The sequence below is a fragment of the Petromyzon marinus genome, chromosome 3, assembly GCF_048934315.1.
Source record: "Petromyzon marinus isolate PM22_M1 ecotype Great Lakes invasive population chromosome 3, UKy_Petmar_22M1.pri1.0, whole genome shotgun sequence".
In the NCBI taxonomy this organism is placed as follows: domain Eukaryota; kingdom Metazoa; phylum Chordata; class Hyperoartia; order Petromyzontiformes; family Petromyzontidae; genus Petromyzon; species Petromyzon marinus.
In genome coordinates, this window is record NC_133669.1 from 786,605 (window position 1) to 806,597 (window position 19,993).

The following is a 19,993-nucleotide window of genomic DNA, read 5'->3' on the forward strand; positions in this document are numbered from 1 at the left end:
CCCCCGCTCCCTATCTCACGAACTTGCCCATTAACTTTTTGGGGTCGATACAATGAGTACCACTTTGTGAGAAAGCCAACAGTGGTTGCCCAGATTCACAGTGGATGTTTGGGTCAGATCGCGTAGGTAAAATGTGTTTCGCAAATCCTCCACCCGACACAGCCAATGAATAAAGTTGCCATGTGAAAAAACATGGCATGTTATTACTGCTTTACGGGCACCGGTGGTTGCCCTATGGATACACTTCGCCAACTTCATAGGTTTGCGAGCGATGAGCGATGGCTTGAAGACTGAGTACATGTATGTAGTGTTGCTTCTGCTCCGTTGAAAGAGAGCAGACTACAGTGATTGTCTTTCTGGTCCATAGTTTGGGTTGCATGGCCACAATCACACTACTGTGGCTTTGTCTTACATTTTCCATGTATAAAGATGTGCGCATTGGCCTGTTGATGTTCTGTTGCGGTTAATAGTTCCACCAGTGCCTTTGAGGAATGGCGGAGCCAGGAGGTTCGATGTTTGAATCTTGGATGAGATGTTTATTCTCGCTGTTCACCAGCAGTGTCCCTCTAGATCTGGGTAAGATTCTAAGATTGTGACAGCAGCGCAGTTGCCCGAAAGGGGATTGGGGCTTGAGTCGGCCGTGAGCTGCATTGTTGATATTTGGTGACAGGATGTTGGCCAGAACAGGGAGCCAGGGGATTGGCATCAGTTTCAGTGGCCCGGTGATGAGGCGTATTGCGTTTAGGTATCTCGCAGTGTTGTGTACGAGCTTCCTGACCAGACTGGAGCGCAGTGACTCTGCCACTGATCAGATCAGAGGTAGGGCAGCAGTCACCAGCACAACCGCTGAGGCACCCCAGGTCGTACATGTCAGTTTTTTTATGAATAAAGCACAGCAATTCATCAGTAATTAATTCATATATTTTTTTATTGTTTAAAATAGTGTTACAGTCAACAAGTCAGGCATTGTACTCGGTTTAAGATACCTGTCAGTTGCATCTCCATACACAAACGCTACAAGGACAGCAACATGTGCCAGGTTAGAAGTGAATGTAAAAAATAGCCATTCTCACGATAAGACGCCGTGGAGAATTCATGATATTCACAGCACACTTGTTTACGCCCTAGTGTATGTAATATTAGATGCTTCTACGTAAAATTATAATTTTAAAAATACAAATTATACTTCAAAATTACATATTACACATGTTTACATAAAATAGCAGCTTTATAAATAAAAAGATAAATTAATAATATTGATTTATATATTTCCAAAATATTTACTACAAGATTATGATTGTCCATAACCCATTTCCTGGCAGTAAACTCTTCCAGTTTGAAGAGCATGTGAACATTTTATATGCCATCGATTTTTGCATACAATTCTCTCATATATTACACATGTTATCATGATTACAGTAATTATTTACCCATGATATAAATTAATATATAATTTTGTATTGCCTCCAGTGTTGCAGAAAGCATCAATGAACCGTAGTAAAATGGGGGGGGGGGGACATGAGCGTTATTTGTTGTGAAAAACAGCATCACGTGTTATCAAAACTAGATCAATTCAACTTACAACAAACTCCATAAATAATCTTTATACAGCCCTTAAGGGCTCATAAACATTAATAATGGTCGATATAGTGTGACAAGCAAGATACAAAATATGGAATGCATAGATATGTACAATTTGTTTCTTACATAATGCAATACTTAATATTTAATATGTGTAAGTATAATACAGCAACGGAAAATATAAGCATGCGATTTATTATTGAATGTGTAATCAGTCATTTCATACAGGATACATGCCAAAATGTTCCATAGTAATGATGTGCATTAAAAAGCAATTGAATTCCAGCTACAGAAGGTGTTTTAGTTCTCTCTGGAAGACCAGGAACACTTCAGAGTGCTTGTCCCCTGCTTGTGTGGCTTGTGAATAAACGCCCTGGGTGGTCGTGATTAGCACAGCTTAATTTTCCTGTCTATGGACTAGCTTCTAAATAGCACACATCATTTTAACCAACAACCCTGTTTACGGCTGTAAAAAGGAGAATTTACAAGGTTGTATCAGTCACGACCCTTTTGTAACATAATTCTTTTTCAGAGATGGAATATTGTTGTTGCGTTTATTTGTATTGTTGCATACTATATGCACATGACATGCACAATCTCCTTAAATAACAGGGTGAATAGTGATTATTCGGGTTGTTTTTGTTTTCATAATAGTGTTTTGGAAACGAGTCGATAATGTTAAAAATAATGCCCATGCGGCTGGAAAAAAAAATACTTTGAGATGTGGTGAAAGTTGAACTGCCCAGCAATAATTGCACAACAAATGGAAGTGAGCCCAAATGCTTGTGTCCTCATTTCATCCTTGCACGGTCGACTTACATTTACAATTGGGCACATTATTTAAAGGTAAATTGCTGACCGTTTAAATTTCGATTTAAAGCTTTCGTGACTGCAGGGATTCATCTTCTGGGTTCTTTCGGTAAAGTCACGTAGAATGGGAATAAAACAATATAAATAATAATAACAGAATATTATTTTTATTATTTTATTCCCATTCTACGTGACTTTACCGAAAGAACCCAGAAGATGCTGACCGTTTGCAATAAAGCTGATCAATTTTATTGAAGGAGGAACATACACAACGCTCCCTCTCCATCACCATCTCAGCATGCCTCATTGTAAATTAATATCCATAATGCACTACATGATGTGCACATGCTCCACTTTAACTGCGTGGATTTTTATATAATCCAATTTCATACAGTGAATGTAAAACAGAGCATAGCACATACACGTATGGCCTGCTCTCCCTGGAAACTCAAACCTATCTTGACGTAAAACCAATCCCAGTCCAATAACCTGCAAGGAAATGTCACACTATTAGGTTCTCCCAAATAAGGACTGCAATACTTATTGGTGTTTTATGACCTTTACAGTATGTGTGCGCACGTGCCGGTGTGCATACAATGTCCGTAACTTCAACGATAGTTTTATGAGTGCTTAAAGCTGTACACCAAAAACAAGGTACATTTTTCCTCGAATGCATGTGCCGTGAATTCTGAGTTGTGTGACAAGGGCTAGAGGCCTGATACAGAAGGCCATGACTAAACTAGGAGCCACACTCAGGGTTAAGTTCATCAACATTTTAGTTTTAGTCTAGTTGGCCAAAATCGTGGGATTTTACTCAAGTTTTAGTTTGTAAATTTAATTTAGTCATTAAAATAAAAAAAATGCTGACGAATATAACACTGGTTACGCAATAAGTGAGAATAATATCACTAATTTAAAACGCCTCCAAGCTTTGTGTTTCTGTTTACACAAGGCCATACCGAGTAGGTTCTATGATAAAACTGAGATGCACTCACATATTGTGAGGCGCCTCTCACCAAAATTAGTAATCTGAATACCATGTTTAATAAGCAAGTAAAAATATAATTTCTATAAATAAAAAACACGTAATTAAATTGCAGTGACTGCTCCTAAATGCAGCAACATCACCTCCCCCCTTTCACCGTTATAGATACATGTCAAACATCCCAGATGCCAGCACCACTCACGGAAGACTGCATCAGCATTTCCCTTCTCTTGCTCAACAACAAATAGTAAAATGAAGTGACACAAAGAAAAACTCGTGTGCTCGGAAGGATGGGAAACGTAACAAAACAAGCTCACTAAAAATGTGCGCACTTTAAACAGACATACAATTATTTTACTGTCACGTGTGGGTGAACAGGACGGTTCATGTTGAAAGAGAATCGTGGAGTCTCTGGGGTTAGCAGGCTGCCAGATCACACATTCCTTCAATTACATTGACTGATTGACTTGGAATTCAGTGGCCTCTGGAGACAAATCGGTCATGGAAGTGTCAAAAGGGTCCCTAGTAAGAAGGCTTAGCAAAACAATTAAAATGTTTGGCAAATCAAATTTGCTTTACGACATCATAACAACCACATGTACGTCACGGAGAAAGATACAAAGCCATGTTATATACTACAGTATGATGGCAGGCAGTACATCTGTCAGGGTAACGTCAGCCAAACATGCAACGGTCTCCAGAGTTACGGGGCTGCTGTAAGCAGAACTGTCAGGCAGTGTGTTTTAAGTTGGCACTGATGCTGGATAAAGTATTGCATTTAATAATGATTATCAATGGATGCAAAATGAAGTTGTCAAGCCAGCGCAGTTACTAAACCTAATTTAAGACACTCAATGAATGAATCTCCAGCACTGCGACATATAAATAACAAGGCATCTGTCTGTCGGTTAATCTTTCAGTTACCAGTCATAATCAATCCTCTCTCGAATTGGGTGCAGTTGCCCTTTGAAAACGCTTTCTATTAAACATTGAGATACTAATTAATTTTGTGGTGCCTATTCGGATTTTGTTTTGCACGAGGAAAAGAATGAACCCATGCAGTGTTCCTGGTGAATAGACATTTGAAAGTGCCCAAGCGCCTGAGTTAGCTAAGAAATGTTGAGTTACGACTAATTCCCTCCATCGTAGAACACTATAAATTATCTCATTATACCAGTCATATGTTAACAAGATGCAATACATTTTTTAAAAAAAGTCATGCATGCTTTTCTGGATTCTACGTGAACACGTCTTTACAATAAAACTATATTTCTTAATCCGTCCGCTGCAGTGCAAATACACGCATGAATGTCGCGCCGCCGTGACTAGGCAGCACATACAGCAAACCGTCATGAACAGCCACTTCCTCAAATGTAGTAAGACCACCATGAAAACTCAACGGCCGAAGGGATGAGGTTGCCCTCCGCATGCTCTTAACCCTGCAGGGACACCTACACGGAGAGGGGCCCGCAAGTGGTCCGATTGTTTGTGATCGACGACGCAATGGAAATCAAAATTAAAGCGACTGTGGGCAAGAGTCTCGAGTGACTGATGGGGGCGTTCATGAGGAACGGTTCAAGTGATCGATGAGAGAGGAGGCGGGATTATGGGAGGAAGGGGGGAGACTGTAAAGAGGGATGTCTAATCGACTTGTGTGGGGGGGGGGGGGGGGGGCGTGAAGGAAGAGGATTCGAGTGAGAGGATCAGATTGAGTCACAGGGATGGAGAGGACTGAGTCCTGGGAAACCCACAGATACACTCCCGCTGTGGGTCCAATACGAGCACTTTCTGGATGTATCAGCAGTGTGGACGTGAATGTGCGTCGTCAAACCAAGGGACGACACGCCCTCTCAGAGTGGACAGAGGCATCACAGACTTTAGTTTGTGTCATTCATTAGTTGACAAACCAATGAGATGGATAGGGGCCAATCTCGAAGTTGGGGGTGTGGCAGTCAAGAAGCCATGGGGGGCTAAGTTGATGTAGGCTAGGGGGTGGGGGCCTGGAAAGGTGTTAAAGGGGGAGGGGAGCCATAGCCCATGGTTATTCAGCTGCCCCACTTACCCAAATTAAAAGACATAGAAACAATATTTTCTGAAAATATTGAGTCAATAATTGGCACTCCATCACGATGTTCTTATAAAATTATATATTTGGGTGTAATGGTTTCACTAAAAGTGTCTTTCTCTTCCTACGCTTGTACACTATATACATGTCTAGGGAGAGAACATTTTGTTGAGTACATACTGTATTGATATAATTAGTAGTTGAGAGGCATTGCACTTAATTGTAAAAGCTGATATGTAATTAACTCTTCACAGTAGTGTATATGTGTATGACCGATTTTAATTTAGTCATTAAATGCATACCAGGACAATGTGTAATGTATGTGCTGTAGAGAGCTCAACAGGGTTTTAAATATATTTAAGTATATCTATTTGAAATGTTCATGGCTGTCCATGTATACCCGTCACCCTTAACATGCTCAGTTCATGAAATGCATAAGAATGCTCCTATTCGGAACTCTATCATAAATACGATTAAACCTGCACGTGAACAAGGAGAACACACAACGGCCAAGTTGAACATGGAGACTAGAGAGCCCCGGGTGGGAATTCCAATATCTCTCATCGGAACTGGTCGTGTGTGTGCGTGGGTGAGCCGCAGTTCGGAATGACCGCCTGCATATTCATCCACGTGCACGGGCCTCGCTGCATTCCGAACCCAGGATGTTGTGTGACCACGCCGAGCCAAACGCGGGCGGCTCGCCGATAACCCTAACGCTGAGGTAGTGTGCAACACAACAATATCGTGCTTATACAATGTGTGGCGCGGGTAGATTATAACGGAGATTAATTATCACTCGCAGCAGCGTCAAGTAGCTTCCACGTATTTACAAGCAAATAATACAAACAATTACACGATCCTCCAATGTAAGTCTGTGTCAAGAGGTGCAGCTAAAATCTGGCACATACCTACACACTAAACGGGCTTGCTTGCCTCCACAGTTGCGAGCTGGCACGAATGCGGCGACAGCCCATTGGCATCTTTATTCGTGATTGTGTTCACAATGACAATGCGCAGGGAAGACCCTCTACGCTGAGCACGGGGCTACCTCGACAGATGCAAGAAAATAAATCGCCGCTGGTTAAATGAGGTGGCATATCGGTTTGGCTGAATACATACGGTACATACGTTTCATTCAGTACATTGGGCATCGTGTACTCCTGTAGTGAGTGAGTGTAAATGGAGATGTTCGTGTTTTGCCTGCTCTGTTCTAGATTCACAGTCCCTCCAAGAGTAATGTTTTATTCACATCTGCAAAACTGTCATGCGTCACCTTCACTTGACGTTTTTCTTGAATGCAACTTCACAGCCATGCGTGTCACGAACCTGACTACGCAAGCACAACGGCAACATTACTGCCCTTGTCATCATCAGCCATGGTCAATCCACTGCTGGATAAGTGCGTATCGGTCAAATCACCCTTTTTCACTCACACGGTACATTGTTGTGGTGCTTTTGTGTACGCAGGAATGCTTGAGGAGTACCTGAGGCCCAATGATTGCGGGTTACCATTTCTAAGTCATAAGAATAAAAAATAGTATATATTTTTTGTTTCTGATGCAGGGAAAAAAAACTTTTTTTGCCACATGGCCTTTTTGAGGACATATTGAGATGTCGTTTACACCCCGCACACATAATAATATCGCGTGTATCTACACGCAGATATACACCATTATTATGTCATGGTTACCAATGACCACGACCACAGTAAGAGAAACTGTGTGCGTGTAAAAGGAGTAAAACTAAATTAACTTTCACGACCTTTCAGGCACTGCCCTCCTCCACTGTTTAACTCCATACCTAGGAGATGCTTTTGCTACTAGATTGTTTACTGATACCTGTGTGTGTGTATACTTTGTGCACGTGTGTGTATTAAGTAAACATTATGCAGATGTACGATGGATTTGTATTGTGTCCTCTGATGATGTGGACTCGTGTGGTAGGTTATGCTGCTGTGCATGCCCAACGGTTAGAACTGCTTTTACATTCACAATCTCGGGCTGCTTTGCATTTCCAACCCATTCCACATTCCACTCACATGGCAACGGTGGTCGCCTCTCAGTCCCCACCGAGTCAGTGCTGCCATACGCTCTCAATAATCAAAATATCGCGTTAGACACGAACACGTTATGAAATCAGGATATTGCGCACTTCAAAAGAGGGGGGGGGGGCATGGATATCATTATGATCTGGCTTGCCGGCCGATGCGTCTGATGGCTACTCGGGCGAAACAATACATAAGCAAATAAAATGCCATCTATTCAAACTAATTTGTGAGTGTCTACAGCACCGGCCTTCTGTGGGATGTACTGACATGTGCAGTGATGACCTTCCATGCGATGCGATGTGCTACTCTCCGACTGGCTGCGAATGAATGAGGTGCAGGCGTAACGCAAAAAGCGATGTAAACAAAAAACACCGCGGAACATTCTTGACCGTCTTAATCGCATCCTCCATCGCACAATCAGTAATCACGCGTTAGTTGCTGAGGGGTTGAAGGTGAAGGAATTGAAACTAAATCTGAGACTGTGATATTGTGTGCGCGTCCGTGTTTAAGCATCCAGTCTGGACTCCAGGGCGAGACCGCCGCTACACAATCGTGAGTGATGTTGTGGGTGGTGCCCCTGGTGGGCACCGCAGTCGACCCTCCACCGTCTGCCCGGTGCTGTCCTCGTGACACCAGACCCTGGCCAAGCACCCGCGGGGCACCGCGCTCTGCTGCTGCTGCTGCTATTGGGTGCTGTGTCAGTGGCTTTAATATTGGAGGGTTTGATTGGAGCAGTGTCAGCGCAGACACAGCGTAGCCTGATTCCTCTTTGAATAATAATGCAGTGTTACACTTGGTTGAACTGGCCCTTTGCCACCAGTGAAGCTGACATCTCATTCGTGACACTTAATTCGTATTCGCGATGCAATGAAAGTGTGCTTTCAACAATGGAATGTGAACCTGACACCATTGCACGTGTAAGCCCATATTTCTTTGACAGCAAACCTGTGCAACATTAAGTAGGGGAGAACGCGTGGGGCTGGGCATTGCGTTGCAGCGACGTTTGACACTTAAGGGTGAAGAGTGTGGATATGGGAAACGAGAACAGAATCATCTCTTAAGACTCCTCTTCAGTCCAATAGACCGTACGAGTGGTCCTCACCTCTTAAGTCCAATGGACCGTACGAGTGGTCCTCACCTCTTAAGTCCAATAGACCGTATGAGTGGTCCTCACCTCTTAAGTCCAATAGACGGTACGAGTGGTCCTCACCTCTTAAGTCCAATAGACCGTATGAGTGGTCCTCACCTCTTAAGTCCAATAGACGGTACGAGTGGTTCTCACCTCTTAAGTCTAATAGACCGTACGAGTGGTCCTCACCTCTTAAGTCCAATAGACCGTACAAGTGGTCCTCACCGCTCATGAGGTTGCACAAAGCTTTATGAATACCCAATGTCGTCACTCTCTTACGTATAAACTCGGACTTACGACAAGTCTCATATAACACTTAAACAATGTTAGGGCAGTCATAAGTTGTTCTGTACTCCGACCCCTGGAATCCCATGCAGGCAGATGCTTGTGAGCATACTGTACGCACACCCTAGACTGAGTGCAAGAAAGCAAAGAACAGCATGCCATGAGTGTGGTGATACTTAACACAGCTGAGGCCTTTTGGGATCATGGCACCGGATGCTTGTGTCACGTATAGAACCTCATATCTATACTTATCAAGAGCACAGAAAGTGTCGGCGAATGTCGCAGGGGAATTGTGGAAGGCGGTGGTTGTGCTTACAATTATTTTCTCCAGCAAAGAGAGCAGGGCTGCGACTTAAATAGCGCTGAATGCCACCGCACCGCAGACAGAGGCCCATGTGCTTCACGGGGGCATATGAGGAGTGGATCTCTATTTAGATTATAATATTTCTTTTTGATTTTCCATTTAAATAGCGTTGCAATTTCCCTATACTTAACTGTCCAGTCATAAGGCTTTGTCAATGGTTGCGTGACTTTCTGCACCTCCGATTACTTCTGTTAAAATTATACCATGCTTCACATTTGGCACAAACTCGTCATTAATGAATACATTTCTCTCTCTCTCTCTGTGTTGGTTCAGCCTGCAATGTTTTACACGCATGTATTGTATAAAATTCTCACCCAGTGTGCATGTAAACATATGCATTTATAATTTTACTAAATGGGATTCAACTACTCTTTTTTTAACAGGCTTCTGCAAAGGATGCTATTCGCCCTTAAATAACACTCAGCGGCATGATGTCTGGGGGCTAAATAAATCTTCCGAGTGGACATCGCCGTAAATCCCCGAAATATTTGATTTGTTACAGTATCGATGAGACCGGAGGCGATCTAGAGAAGCATCGAGCAGGTCACATTTGCTATGCTAAGTCACTAGAGCCAAATACAAATCTTGGTTCTTTAAAACCATCAAAAGCCACAAATGTTCCCCGTTTCACATTTTGTACATCCACCTTTAGCGAAGACCCTGCATACGGGGGCAGAGGGAAGAATGTGCAACTCCAATTCAGTCTCCGTCTCTCGGCTTCATTGACGTTCAACCGTTTGCCACCTCGCTTCCCAAATCCGCAGAGTTTCTTCCACGTCCATTGGCAAAACTGATTGTTGAAGCCAAAGCGGCCTTGTGGTTGGTCCGTAGTGGTACATCTCATGAGATCTAAAACGCGAGGCTGGATCGCCGCCGCATCTGCTGATCTCTTGCAAATTCGTCGACGAATCTGCCGTTGCGATGGTTTCCGTCGCCTGCCGCATAGTCCTCTTGCGCGTCACAGCGCTCGCACGCGACGCTCGTCGTTCCATTGGCCGGCCGCCGCAAGCGCCGCTTGGCTCTAGAAGGAGCGCATGTACGGCGCCTCGGCGGCGCTCTCCAGCGACGATTGCGACGGCCTCCGCGCCACCTGCGCCAGCGTCGGGTCCACGAGCGAGAAGGTGGGGAACAGTTTGTACCAGCCGATGACGGCGCTGCTCAGGTCCAGGTCCTCCAGGAGGACTTGGGCCGCTCCCATGAAGCACTTGTTGTCCATCCGCCCGTAGTCGCCCCACACAATGATCTGCAATGAAACGTAACGATTATTTTGCGTGTTATACAGCGAAACGGGTCAGCCGGTTGCAGAGGTGCGCGGTTGGAGTCCGGCGGCCACCCTGGTAAATACTGCAAGTGTATTAACCATGGAGTATGCGCCGTCTGCTTCGCAGCGAGCATTAAAGGTCTCCGGGCAATGTTTCAAAAGAGAATCGGCCATGTGTGCCGGCGTTACGTTGCAAAGTTGTCAAGAAGAAAAATTCCTCGCTAATTTATTTGGTAAAACTGCGCAGCAAAATGTGTTAAGTTATTATTATTGTTATTGACTTTATGAACTTTCGCCTCTCTTTGAGCTCACCTGTAAGACTTTGCCGTGGGGATTCTCCTCGAAGATGAAGTGCTGCTGGTAAACGGGGTCCAGGCTGCGTCGAGCCACCTTTGTTTTCTTCTTGGCCAAGCAGGTGCCGCTCTCCAGCAGGTAGAGCTTCACGTACGGCGCTGGGCGCACGCCAAGGGGAAGCCACGATGAGCGTGAGAAGCGCACCACTCGCAGATACACCTCATCGAGGCGTCAGTAGTTTGTACGCCAACCAAGTCTAAAAACTATAAACTATTTTTTATTTCATCAGGTAAAGCCCACTGTGCTGTATCGCTGTTTTCAGAAGCGACCTGGCCACAAACGAAGTGGCTTATCGCGTGGGAATTTATGGCAGCCAAATATACTAAATGCAAATTGATTCTAAATGTGGAGGGAACAACAGGAGAACCCAGATAAAACTCAACACGACCACAGGGAGAACATGCAAACTCAAAATATACAGCAGACATCAGGGTTGGGATGGAACCCACGACCTCCTGTATACCTGGCGAGGTAGTTAACATCTCGCCACTGTGCGGGTACAGCTGAGCATCTCACAATCTTGCAATCGGGAGGTTGTGAATTCAAATTGGGGTTGACGATTGCCCATCAACACTCTGGGGTTGATTAAATGAGTACCACCTTGTGGAGAAGTGAACAGCAGTAAGAATGTGGAATTTTATCAACTGGCTCAAGGCTGTAAGCAGGATATATCACGATATTGACCGCCCCTCCCCCGAGTCACCCAGCCACCTGCAGGCTTGATTCTCACCTGGCGGAGATTTGGATCCACGTTTGGCGCTGAGTCCTCGCGCTCGGACGATCTCAACCTCCAGGTGACCTGTCCTGTCCACCATCCCTACCTGGATGTCACCTGAACACAGCAGAACATTTTCAGTGATTATCTCACAACGCCAACGCATGCACGCACAACATATCTTGCCAGGTTGGTCACTGTGGAAAGAAGTGCCCAGTTCACAATCAGAAGGTCAAAAATGTAAATGTTAGTTGGTAGTCAACTGAGCCGATCCTTCTTATAGGTTTGTTAAACTGAGTAACACTTTGGTTGTCTTATGGAGGAATTGACTGCCATAGGAATGTGGAATTGCCGCCACCGGCTCAGGACCACGAATAGAGATGAGCACAACCCCATGCTCGCTGTACCATGGACACGCTTTGACTTATTCATAAATGTCCAATATAACCTTTTCTCTTTTCTCAATAGTCAAATAAGAAATCCTAAGGCAATACAAATAAATATTTTATTTTTACTAGTATTCATTTGTTTTATTATTTCCCTGACACAGGAACATCGAAGGCCCAATCAATGCGGTCATTACCTGAGGTGGACGTAATAACGCTATTGGATTTCCCTCCGGTCCAGAGTGTCCCAATCCCTGCTGCCCAGGACCGGCTTGCGTGCCCCACGACACTGTGCGCTATTTCGCTCTCCACCTCGGATGCAATGAAGGCCTGCACGAGGCCTTATAGTAAGTAATGGCCAAACAAACGCGTCGCTCTTGCTTTTTTGGTTACACTGCCATCTCAATTTTATGCCAAGCTGTCGATTTGTTGAGATAACGTCCCTTGCAATTGTATGTTACATACATCCTCGTATATTTATGTGTGAGTGAGTCCATTCATATTTGTGCGAATCTGTTCCTCTGTGGGTCTATATGTCTCCGTGTGAGTCTATACGTCCCTGTGTGAGTCTATGGATATCTATGGGAATATATGGGTCTCTATCATAACCACTTTTTGCTTTATATTGTGTGTGCATCTCTTACACGTGAGACACAACGCTCGAGCGTGTGATAAACTAACCCGTACCACAGCTCATGTCAAGAGGCATTGTGGGTGCAGTGCATCGTGACCCCAGTGCATCCCAAGTCACCGTGATGACAAGGGGCAGCACGATGGCTTCACAACAGACCACATTGTCATCCTTCCTCCTGACGCTCAGCTCCAGCCTCTCATTCAAATTTCAGACGTGGTCTTAAAGTCTCCAATTCACACCGAATTCTATCCCAGTTAAACAAGCGATGCTTGACATGAGCTGTGGAAAGTAAACACTTCGTGATCATGTTATTGGTTGTGCCGTCAAGGATTGTTCTCCAGTAATTTGTCGTGCTGATGACCACCATCAACGAGTTAACTAAAACACCTCAAGTGAAAAATCCCCCTCAGTTTACACCGACATGGGCTGACGGCTGAGGGAAAGTTTCCACCTCAGCTTACACAAGCGGTCACACTTCGTGTCACCTTGAGAACAAATTGTACGGAGGTTCGCTTAATTAAAGCGGTGCCTTTGATGGAATGCCAGTTCGTGCAGGCGAGCAGAGTCGTCCGGCAGAGAGATAATTCAGCAATTAACGACGACGTTTGATAATAGCACAAAGTCAACAAAAACCCCAAGCCATGGCTGGCATTTCCACTTAGCACATTTCAACCTCGAACGACTGGACTGCAGTAAAAACTAAAAACATATCAAATAGATTCTCAGTTTCAAATTAGAGATTAATAAATAGCTGTGGCGGAGTAATGTGTTGGTACAACCACCTCTTACAGCCTGTCTGGTCAACGTGGAAGAGTAGGCCAAATACCCTCCATAATTATGTCTAGTGGAGACCCTTCTGTCAGCAGTCGAATGACCAATCAATTTCAGGGCCGCACCTTTATATTTATTACCTATAAAGAGTAATTCCTTTATTATATATTTCCCTGGCAACTACTGCTAACTCAAATCTCAGTTTAACCAAAACTGATTCTCAGTGTGGTGTGATTCAGTGTGAAATACAAGACAGAATATTTTAAACTTCGCTTCCCGGCAGTGGCGTGGCCACCACTGGAGTTCATTTCCTAATCCTCCGCTGTCTCGCAGTTGTTTATTACATGCTAAAGAATGTACAACGTGTGCAGAAGAGTTGCCAAAATGTCAGCACGTCTGTTATATACGTTTGGCACAGCAGGTAATGATAATAAAAAAAAGCTACTGGCCCTTGTCAAATCACTGCTGGGTGAAGGCTTCTCCCTTTCAGTTGGTTGACCATACTTCACCGGGATGGTCAGTGGGGGTCGAGGCTGGTTTAGATATCACTCGCTGCACAGGCGAGCTCGGGGTTAAGAATCAAATTGAGGCCATCGACCCAAGAGCACAATGCACCCACCACGGCACGAGCACTCCCCTCCGCCAGTCAGCAATCTCGCCAATCATGCGGTGTGCTTCTCAATTGGCAGCGGTTTGCAATTAACATTAATGTGGCAATACATGGATTGAACACGCAGGACTTTAAAGCAAAGCGCTGCAGTTAGTACCATAAACTGCAGCGATCTACAAAAAAACAGTCAAGTGGTGAAGGAGGCTCATCTCTGTTGCAATTGTGAGCCATACCAAAAGTGTTACTCCAGTGGCCTACAAGAACAAATGGTGCTTACTGAGCTGAGCAGCTCTCTGGAAGGTTCAGCGCCACGGGTTATTGAGGCTGCCATCAAGAGTGTAGTCTGACAGCGTTCTGTAGCCTCCCCTAGCCTCCCCGACACACACCTCCTCCATCTGCCCTACACAGATGAAAGTGAACCAAGAATGGCAAGGACACAGTTATGCAACGACAAAAGTAATTACTCTTTGGTTCTTTCGGTAAAGTCACGTAGAAAATAAAATCAAATAATACGAGCAGCCATCATCAGGTAAGAATGAATGATTAAACACAGACACGGAAACAACATAAGCAGACACACTTGCAGAGACACACCGCACGAGACACACGCTGTGTCTCTGCATGTGTGTCTGCCTATGTTGCAGAGACACACCGAGCGAGACACACGCTGTGTCTCTGCACGTGTGTCTGCATATGTTGCAGAGACACACCGAGCGAGACACACGCTGTGTCTCTGCATGTGTGTCAGCATATGTTGTTTCCGTGTCTGTGTTTTATCATTCATTCTTACCTGATGATGGCTGCTTGTGTTGCAACCGAAACGTCGTATTCTATTATTCTTTGATTTTATTTTCTACGTTACTTTACCGAAAGAACCAAAGAGAAATTCCTGCAGTCACGAAAGCTTCGAATCTAGTTTGACAAATGTCATGTCCATTAGAAACCAAGTCGTGTACTGTGGTGACTATCAGGCCATGGGAAACGAACGACCTGATGCTGTACAGACCGCCTCACTGGTAAACACACCTGGCACGCGACTACACGACCGTGTACATTGTAAATGCAAATCACCCTACACCGCGTATAATGAAAGCACATTCACAACAACAACAACAAATAAAGTGGTCATCCCTCAGTGGTCTCTTTGGGATGCGTGCTGTGCGTACAATGGAGGTTAAAAGTGTTAATGCAACGTGCAGAGCCAGGAGGAGTGGCTCTGAGTGAGGGTTGTTGAGGGAAAGCACTCAGCCTCAAGTGAGCAGCATCTGGTTGCGGTGTGTAGTAAACATCGCCACTCGAGAGACAAAGGCGGTCGGGCGTGGTGCAGGCCACCCACCTTATCGTGTACCGTGCCGGCCTTCATAGGCGCTACTCGCTAACAGCACTTGCCCCAAAAGTCCGTTGAGGCTATACGGGGGACCTTTGTCTTTGTTGTTGTGCCCCTTCCCCCTGTGTGAGTGTGTTTACCCTAATCTGCCGGTAAGGGTGCTGCTGTTCACCCTCCGAGGGAAGGAGTCAGGGAAGGACAGCTTGAACATTCAACGCGTGTACGAGGCAGGGCTCCCGCAGGGTTCCACACGCAGAGACGAGAAACCTCGCATAAATTACTGGCGGCGGCGATGGCCTACTTTTTGCCAGTGTAACTGTTGACAGTGGATGACAAATGTCTTTGCGTTCCTTCCATATCAGCAGTTTAAGTTGGATGTAAAAACGCAATAAATGAGAGCCGCGTGCGTTGTTTATCGAGGAGTGTTTCGTGTCAATCCACCTGCGGTCTCAAAGGGAATCGTTCGTTAACGCTTTCAAGGTCATGAAATGGCTTTTGACGCAACAGCTCTGCTGGCTCACTGCTATGTGTCTGAGTCACCCGGCAAAATTGCTCTGGTTTATGCCATAGGTAGGCCAGGAGACAATCAATACGGTGACTCCTGGTGCCACGTGGTGTGCCTTAGGCCATGCATCAGCACTAAGCCTCCTGCAGGTAAATGCATGTTCGGAGCCACCTGCAGCTCTCCGAAATGTTATATTGCCACGTGAACACACGTGGCCATGATCAATCCACCGCTGGATGAAGGACTCCTCAAGCCATCGCCGTCTCTCTCATGCTCTTGCGAGATAACAATACAAATGTAACTTTTCATAAATCCAGCCATCTTAAAATCAAAGATGTGTTCATGCTGAAACACACATTGCGGCCAGAGGTCATTCATCACCAGCGACCCTGAGCCAGTGGTGTAAATTCCACATTCCCATGGTGGGGTGGGGGGGACAGTCTATCCAGGAGATAGGCCAACGTTTAGATTTCTTAACGTGGCACTTGATTTACACTCTCCAGGGGCAGGTGGAAGCGTGCTCCTGTGAGGATGGAACCTTCTCATTTACTGGTGCACTCTTCACCGTGTCCAGCCCCACACAGGGGGCCCGTGACGCAGGCCATGATGCTGACCCACTAGGGCAGAGTTCTTTTGCCCTAGAGGGAGGCCACTTTCGCCGATAAGACACCACCAGTGTGATGGCCGCCACACATTTGAAACCATTGGGTTTGACAGCAGCAGCACGATGATGATGGGGTGGTGTTCTCGCATTTGTGTGTTGAGGGGGGCCGCACTAGAGACCACCTGGGGCCCCCAGTGGCACGAGGGCCTTGGAATGAAGTACACTGCACTCGGGGACCCGGCCGGTATCACCCAATCAAGTTCCTCACCAACAGATGGCGTCGCCAGGGTCTGCCGCCCGACCATCTGAGCAGGGCCCAGCCCGTCCAGGAAGTCGCTGAACTGGCTGTCGGGCCCAAACCGCAGGCCCGGGAACACGAGGCTGCAAGAGGGCGCCACAGCGAGGGGTCACGTGCCATGGCGACTGCGAAGTGCCCACGAGGTGCGGTGTATGTTGTAGGCAGTGAGCGCTCAACGAAAAACTGTACATATGTTTTGTTTGAAATAGCAATTAACGAATGACCGGTGTGGTGAAGTATGGTCAAATAACTGACACGGCGTGGGGAAGCCTGCAGGCAGCAGCGGGCTGCAGACGGCACGCTCGCCTTCACTGCTGCTCCACTCTCACCCTCAGCTCTGTCGCCCTCCCTCCAGCTGCCCTCAAAACATTTAATTCCCAGTCTCCCAGCTCGGCTCCTGCACAGTTCAGCTTTGGAATCTATCCGCTTGTGTCACACTCGGCTCTACTCCTCCTGCGTCCCTCTCATCACCACCATCATCACCCCCTCCCCTCCCTCTATGCCTCACTTTATTCACTGTGGGACTCTGCGTGCCACTAATAAAATAGCTGCCCTTCCAGGGGGCACGATGCACTGACTCATCAAATAAAGCTGTGCATTTGAGAATCAAATTCACGAAATGTGTCCACATTTTAACTGAACAAATAAAATTGTGACACGGCGTTGGCAGTGGTACCGATGTTCCTTCGTAGCAGAGCGAAGTTCGCCTATCAATGTTTCGTTCGTGTCAGGGCCGTGTTTTGACAAACGTGTTTTCTTTGCAGTGTGAGTGGTTCACATAAACAATGCAGCCACGGGAGACTAGACTTGCCTGCAATGGACAAATAAATAATCCATTTCCAAATCAAATCGCTAAACAAAGTTGTAAAAATCCATCACACCACTCACGGTGCAAACTCTTAACCCCTAACCCAAACCCTTACCCTAACTCAAACCCAAACCCTTACCCTAACTCAAACCCAAAACCTTACCCTAACTCAAACCCAAACCCTAACTCAAACGCTAACCCCTAAGACAAACGTCAACTTGAGTCTCCTCTCCCTGCCACTGCGCGCCCCACGCTCTCCTCCACACACCCACGCTCTCCCCCCACGCTCTCCCCCCACGCGCTTCCCCACGCTCTCCCCCACACACCCATGTCCCCCACGCTCTCCCCCCACGCTCTCCCCCACACACCCACGTCCCCCACGCTCTCCTCCACACACCCACGCTCTCCCCCCATGCTCTCCCCCACACACCCACGTCCCCCACGCTCGCCTCCACACACCCACGCTCTCCCCCCACGCTCTCCCCCACTCACTTCCCCTCCGACATGTAGCTCTTCATGCTGTCGTCCGTGGACTCGCGCGACGCCTGCCGCCCCATCTGCAGGTTGCGCATCTCGGCCGCCATGCCGGTCTCCGTGCTCCTCTGCACGGTGCTCCGCAGCTTCTTCCCGCCTGGCGTAGCGGGCAAGCGGGGACAGCGGGGAGACGGGGAGAGTGGGGAAGCGGGAGACGGGAGAGATTTGCGGATGCCGTTAGGGGCGATGAACCCCGGAGGGGACACGTGGCGCGGATGGAGGAGGCCGCTGCTGCGGCGGCCTCGTTGGAGATGAACGAACACCGCACGCGGATGGAGGTCGCGACGCAGAAGGGCGTTGTATTGTACTTAGAAGTCATAGAGCAGACAGATCGTTGCTAGGGACAATGATGTCAAGAGAGCCGCTGTTTAAAAGCGCATTAACCAGTGCCTGTGAGCATGGACATTGCACCCAAAATAGGGTTGAGTTTTTGATCAAGAAAATGTAATTGGATTGACTTCTATCCGAAGCCAAAAATGTTTTGGGAGCAACGGAAATTTCATATCTAGACCCAATTTTGGGGGATTTTTTTCTTCTTCAGATCGTTCGAAAAATGTGGAGCACATCCCTCCTAATTATCGACGACCTGCGGCCCTCCCGTGCCTGGCCGAGCGGTGCTGAGACTGTGGCACTCGGGGTGGAGGGTGGCACGGGAGGGGGGCTTGTGAACGCGTGGGGCAGGCGGGGTACCTCGTGCAGAGATGCCACCGAGCCATTTTGCCTAGAGATGAGAAGCCGATTGTTCCAATTGCCACTGTCACTCATTAATGAAATATCAAAGTGTCTCCATGCTCAAATGAGCATTGATGTACTGCTCGTTACTGAAGGATGACCACTGGCAGTTTCCAACAGAGTGGTGCCTATGTTATTGATCCCTGAGGGATGATGGGCTTAGACAGCCCCTGACCTGAATTTGAACTGACAAGCCTTCTGATGCTTTAAATCATCATCATCACCATCATCCAGTGTATCCACTGCTGGATAAAGGTCTCCCCACGCTGCCACCATCCCTCTTGGTCGTGCCAATGTCTCAATCCACCTCTCTCCTGCACCTCCGCTGATCTCATCGATCCATCTCTGTTGTCTACGACCCTGGCAGCTCTGCAGCTGACGATGAATACGGGCACTGTCCTAAAAGATAACAGCTCAACTTCTCTGAGCTTCTCAACTTCTCTGTTCCGTGGCGTGTCGCTCCGTCTCCTCTGCTGCCATCGTGAGTTTGAAACTCCATTCCCCAGCTGCCCAATGCTCTGGACTGGCTGGCCCCCTTCTAGTCCAGGCTAAAGACCTTCCCGCTCTCCATGAACTATGCCTATCTCATGCACAAAAATTTTACATCAGCAGAAATGATGGCTCTCCGTGTTTCCCCGCCACGCACACTTCCCACTGTTTTGTACAGCGTCTTTGAGATAGGTTGCATTCGGATGTTACATAAATCCGAGTTGTATTGTGGAGCAAACAGACACATTTATAAATCGCACACACACACAGAGATGCGCGACGTTAAATTAGTGCCCTGTGATCTGTCATATTAAAGGGAATGTATAAATAACGTTTTGATTGATTGATGCTTTAATCTCTGACCGCTGTAGAGAATTTAGCTGGGGGAGGTTGCAGACATTGATCAACTTGCTCGCCACAATTCCACACGCACTTTCCATCAAAATATCCCCCTGGTGTTTTGGAATAATAAAAGCACTGACGGTAGTTGTTTCAGCACATCATTTGCTATTAGCGTACACACAGCTGATGAGAACGATGGGACAGAAGCTAGACAAAAAAGCTCGCAAACCCGTGGTCATTGCAATCAGAGACCCGCAGTCATCACAGGGACCAGCAATCATCACAATCAGAGAGCAGCAGTCCCTAACCGGCGTCTGTACGAAAGTAGAGGGCACGAACGGGCTTCAGCTGATACTG

General features: G+C 46.6%; 1 protein-coding gene across 2 annotated transcripts in view; it reads right to left on the reverse strand.

Annotated features, from left to right (window-relative positions):
• Nucleotides 1-910: 910 nt before the first annotated feature.
• The window catches only part of LOC116951066 (regulating synaptic membrane exocytosis protein 4-like), an 85,889-nt gene continuing 66,806 nt past the window's right edge, over nt 911-19,993 (reverse strand). For both annotated transcript variants that reach the window (XM_032969439.2, XM_032969452.2), the window contains 5 exons: nt 18,032-18,170; nt 16,702-16,814; nt 11,612-11,713; nt 10,840-10,979; nt 911-10,509 (listed from right to left, as the gene is read on the reverse strand). In XM_032969439.2, the coding sequence (XP_032825330.1) occupies nt 10,288-10,509; nt 10,840-10,979; nt 11,612-11,713; nt 16,702-16,814; nt 18,032-18,170 (716 nt within the window). In that variant the 3' untranslated portion in view covers nt 911-10,287. The remainder of the gene's footprint in view (nt 10,510-10,839; nt 10,980-11,611; nt 11,714-16,701; nt 16,815-18,031; nt 18,171-19,993) is intronic.